General features: G+C 30.5%; 1 protein-coding gene across 2 annotated transcripts; it reads right to left on the bottom strand.

The window, feature by feature from the left end:
- Positions 1-1,312: 1,312 nt before the first annotated feature.
- Positions 1,313-3,875, bottom strand: LOC129940879 (angiotensin-converting enzyme-like). Of its 2 annotated transcripts, none has more exons than XM_056049401.1 (6): positions 3,720-3,875; positions 3,122-3,659; positions 2,228-3,066; positions 1,936-2,153; positions 1,748-1,876; positions 1,313-1,682 (listed from the first exon to the last, which is right to left on the bottom strand). In XM_056049401.1, the coding sequence occupies exons 1-6, from the start codon at positions 3,771-3,773 to the stop codon at positions 1,493-1,495; spliced, it is 1,968 nt and encodes a 655-aa protein (XP_055905376.1). In that variant the 5' UTR covers positions 3,774-3,875; the 3' UTR covers positions 1,313-1,492. The 2 variants fall into 2 exon arrangements, with proteins under 2 accessions (XP_055905376.1, XP_055905377.1); XM_056049402.1 differs by having other exon boundaries at positions 3,723-3,869.
- Between the last annotated feature and the right edge of the window lie 1,110 nt (positions 3,876-4,985).

Below are 4,985 nucleotides of genomic sequence, written 5' to 3'. Positions count from 1 at the left end.
TAGTGTCCGGAACATTTTGAAACAAAAAAACATCTTTAATTCAATAATTTATTGATTATATACCGAAGTTCATAACATCACAATTTAGCTTATTGCAAAAAGAAATTTTATTTTAGAGGACACTAAATGAAAGTTTTCAGTTTGGTCGCATCCTAACCTTTTTATGATTTGTTATTTCTGGTATGTTTTTGTCAATAAATATTCAAACTGTAAGAAAATGTGGCACTTCTGTCGAAAGTTCCCTAACCAAAATCTTGCATTTACTTAACAAAAGTCATTTTGAGGGATTCCCCAAGCTTTATTATATTTCTACGAGCAATATAAGTTAGGTATATATGTATATCAATAGAAAATAAACAATTTCACAGAACCAAAGCAATGTAACGAGCTTTTAAAAAGATAATACTCGTACCCTATATTATAGGTGATCACACTAAGCTTTATGTAAATTTACACAAGCTTTGGTCATGGAGACTTGTTAGTGAACCTGATTGAAATTCTGTCTTGTTTGTTTAATGTGATGTTTTTTCTACACACATTTATAAAGGGTAAGTGTCTAATCTTTGTATGTTCTTTCCAAAATACCTTAAAACTTTGATATCAATATCTGTTTTTGTTAACGAGATTTTTAGTTGAAAACTATTTTCAAACTATTTTTTAAGGTTTTCAGTTTTTTTTTTGATCTAAGAATATTAAAAACTATACTTTTTATAAGATGAAATTAGTTCGAAGCATATATCTTATTAAATTTAAAAAGATATTTAAGTCGAAAATCAGTTTTTACAAACTTTTTAGGTTTTTATTTTTGTATACAAAAAAAGCTATCAATTCTATTTTCCCTTCTTAGTCTTCGATGCATACAATTATTTTCGAAAAAAAATCAGTTTTTGTTCGTAAGAATTTCAAGTTGACAATATTTTTTTCACAAATTTTGTATTTAATAAAAAAAACATTAATTGAATTCCTTTCAGAATAATAAAAATTTGGTGCCACGTCACAGTTTCTAATTTAAAATTTAATGCCAGTCGTCAGCGTTACTGGTTCGTGACAAATTTTGGGTCAATGTACCATTCATTTTTTTAAAAGGTCTTTTTTGCATTTTTCTGCATTAGGTATCTGTACCTATATTAACATTTTTTTTGAGGCCGATATCTTCACTGGACATGGACTGCAAAAAAAACTTGCAAAACGTACGGACCCACAGATTCACGAACAGGCATCTCTCTAAAAATCTGTTATATTATAATCTAGGGACTATTGAAACGTCGAAAAATGTCAAAATTGTCAATTCGACAAATCACACCAATTACAATTACTTTCTTTGGGAAGTTGATAAGTTTATTGTTAAAATTTCTTTTTAATACATACTTATATTAATATATTTATTTATATGTATTTAAAATTCAAATCAGTGAACAATTTCAAAAGCTTTAACATTTCAAAACATTATCTTTCATCATATCGATGTACTATTGTCCAGTTAAAAATTGATTTAATTTTGTTTGGAATTCGAATCTGTCCAACCAGGTGTCACGTTAGCCTTCTTGTTCTTCTCCTCAAGTAACTTTTTGATCGGATTGTAGTAATCTAAGAGTCCTTCGGCCTTCACAGTTGGGTCATCGGGAAACATCGTACGAAGAACTTCATTAAATGGTTTTGAACTACCCAATTGCATCATTTTTCTAAACAAAAAACATGAATTTATAATTTTTGTTCCTTAAGTTTACCCCTCATTATTTTAACATACTTTAGGGCATTTCCAGCATCTTTGTTTCCATTTATGTCACATAAATGAAGTTGGTCCTTGGAATATTTTCCACTAACCTCACATAACTTCTTATGAATTTGATAACTCAAAATATCAGTTGTAAAATCTCTGAAAATAAAATTTCTACTATTAAGCAACTGTATCCAAACTGAAGTTCAAAAAATTACCTTGACATATCGTTATAAGCCATTTTAAGGTAAAAATTGTAAGGCAAATCATGTTTAGAAATCTCATGATCCTTTGGAGGTCCAACACCAGCATAGTTTGCCATTAGATTCCAATAGTGCTTACTAATTTCTGACTTTTTCACATTTCCCGACAAAAGATCAGCCATAACTTTTGCGAAAACGAAATCCGATGGAATGTTAATGAGGCTAACAATTGCCTAGAAGATTAATAAAGACCAAACAAATTGCATATATATTTATCGTAAAAAGAAGAGGGTTATAATTTACGAACCATCCTCAAAAGCCTATTAATTTCAATGTCTGGTGTAATTTTTGAATCATTCGTCATTCCGATTTGTTGCAAGTTATGATGAGTTGATGCAGATAAGATCATAGCTTTTCCAACTGCATGTTCCAAGCCTTGCGGTGCCTTAAAGAAATATGCTGGAAGACCCACCATTTCCTTGGCATAGTGTAGGTATCCCATAACAGCGTAGGCATGAAGAAAATCTTTAAATTTCAATTTCTCACAGAATTTCAAAAGAATATCCTGAGTAGAGTACGAAAGATCGAGATGGCATCGTTCTTCTTCAATTTCCTCATCACTTTCTTCATCACTTTCCTCATCACTTTCCTCATCACTTTTCTTATCATTTTCACTTTCATCTTTATTACCATCAGATTTATGTTCATCATCGTCATCATCATCATCGTCGTCATCTTCGTCATCTTCATGACTATCATTTTCGGTTGTCTTTAGTTTAATGCGATCTCCCCAAACACTTGCAGGATATTTTTCAAACCCTAGATTCCCATAGAATTCTTCGGCAATTTCATATAATTGTTGGGCCTTAAACTTCTCCGACATCACAGACTCAACCGGAGGAAGGCTATGAAAAGGGAACATTTCATCAAGTACACTCTCGTTGGTCCCAGCTTGATGCAAAACTTGTTCAAATAAATGCTCAGGAATTAATCCATCAGCTGCTATTACAGATTCACCATATTTCTTTCGCAACAAATCCCGGATGAAAGCATGAACTTCCAAATAGAGAGGCTTAATATCGGTCATCAGGCTTTCCATATCAGCAATGTTGTAGCCTCGCAACCAGAATTCCACAGCGGTCACATCTAAGAAAATTTAAGCTTTATCGAATTTTGGGTTTGATTCTTCACTTGAACTTACGATTAATTTTAGCAGCGTCTTTTAGTGCCTTTAGTACAATATCATAGAGGTGACGCTCCGCCCAATCCCCAGTTATTTTCCTGTATTCCTCCCAATAGTATTGCAATTCTTTCAGATCATGAGATTTTTTGATAATTTTTTCGATAATATCATTTAAATAATGCTCATGATTATGAGGATCATGGAAATCATCGATAAATCGATCGTCAATTAGATCTTTTATGTCTTCCAATGCATCATATAGATCTGAAAAACGTTTTCTTTTAATTACATTAAGGTCTATTCCTTGAAGCAGTGTCTTAAATGCATATTTCAGTTCTTCGTCTTTAAAGTTCTTAAAGTCAAATTTATTTGCAGCCTTTTCGATCTTTTTCAAAGATGCTGCCTTATGATTTGCAGCATTATTTTGAACATTTAGAAATGTGCTGAATAAGCCATTTATGCTTTCGTCGTGAATTTTAAACAACATATCACTGGTTTCATTTAGGAACTTTTTGGCTTCAGATTCGTCGGTGTTTAATTCGGTGGCATGGCAAATCTGAACAGAAAATAAGAGTTAAATTAAAAATTATTATGTAAACTTTTTTTTATTTTTCACCACAAGATTAACTGCTCCCAGAACTGCTAAGCTGAAGATTATTCTGTCTATCATTTCTAACAAATTGAATTGTTAAATTGATTCTTTCCAACAGTTATTGAACGACTGAGTGTAGATACTTTATAAATGCTTATTTTATATTGAAAAATATGGCTACAACTATTAACAATTATTGTCTTGAGTATTTAAGTTATGTAAATTTACAATGCACATAGGTAGTTAGAGACTAATAATAGTTAAGTTATAATAAACTGGTTAAACTAGATTTTCCGGGAAACATCTTCGTGCTTTAATTATGACCATTAAAATTATAATCAATCAAATCGTATAAATTATACATTTAAATTAATATGCTATTGCATTTTTCAGTAACTTTTCTATCAAAACTTTTAACAGTGCATAATTGTTTCAATTGAATTTTATTTCATTATTGTGAAAAGCTTTAAGTTTTCTTATATTCGTAAAGTTGTATTCATAAACTAATATAAATAGTTGTTTTAGTAATGACATATTTTAACCCAGTGTACAGTAAGACCCAGAAAAGTGTTAACTCCTACTCCACAAAAAAAAAATTTACATTTATAAACCAAAAGCTGAAAAAAATATGAACTTATTTTCATTTAGAGCTTTCTTGTGTTTTGTGACTTGTGGTCCAAGAATCTTTGGCGTTAGGTAAAAAGTGTTAAGTCAAAAACTGCATTTTAGGTTTTCGATTTTGTGCAACGTCCTTTTTGTTGTCTCTTTCGTTTAACAACTACAATTTGAGTATTAAACAACTGCTTAATATCGTATTATTAATAAGAAGAAGTGATTTCCAAAAGCAGCTATCGGAAAAAAACCGAAAATGAGATATGCACATAATTTCTTAGGTTTTTTTAACGCCCATCTTATTCAACAAAATTTATTTCCTAAACATTATACAGTAGTAGTAATTCAGTGTCAAAAACCAGTTCATTTTCAAAAAAGCCTACTGAACACTTTTCCAAAATAGTCTAGTAAAAATTGCCTTCCAATAAAACGCCTTTTCAGTAGAAAAATAATCAAAATTTGACGTTTGATTTTGTGTCGGCTTGGCATTTCTGTTTTGGGTGGAGATTAAGACTCATTAAACCGAATTCGCTGGTAATTATTTTATTTTTTAATAATTAATAAATGAAAAATACCTAAAATAGTAAATTTTATTCAACTTATTTTTTGGAAATGGATACATTGGAAGAATTTTCCTCTTCACCAAGAGGTTCTTTTTCAAATACAAGGAATTACAAG

This window comes from Eupeodes corollae, chromosome 1 (genome assembly GCF_945859685.1).
Source record: "Eupeodes corollae chromosome 1, idEupCoro1.1, whole genome shotgun sequence".
Taxonomy (NCBI): Eukaryota; Metazoa; Arthropoda; class Insecta; order Diptera; family Syrphidae; genus Eupeodes; species Eupeodes corollae.
Note: the sequence above shows the minus strand (reverse complement) of the source record. Positions and strands in the feature narration are given on the sequence as shown.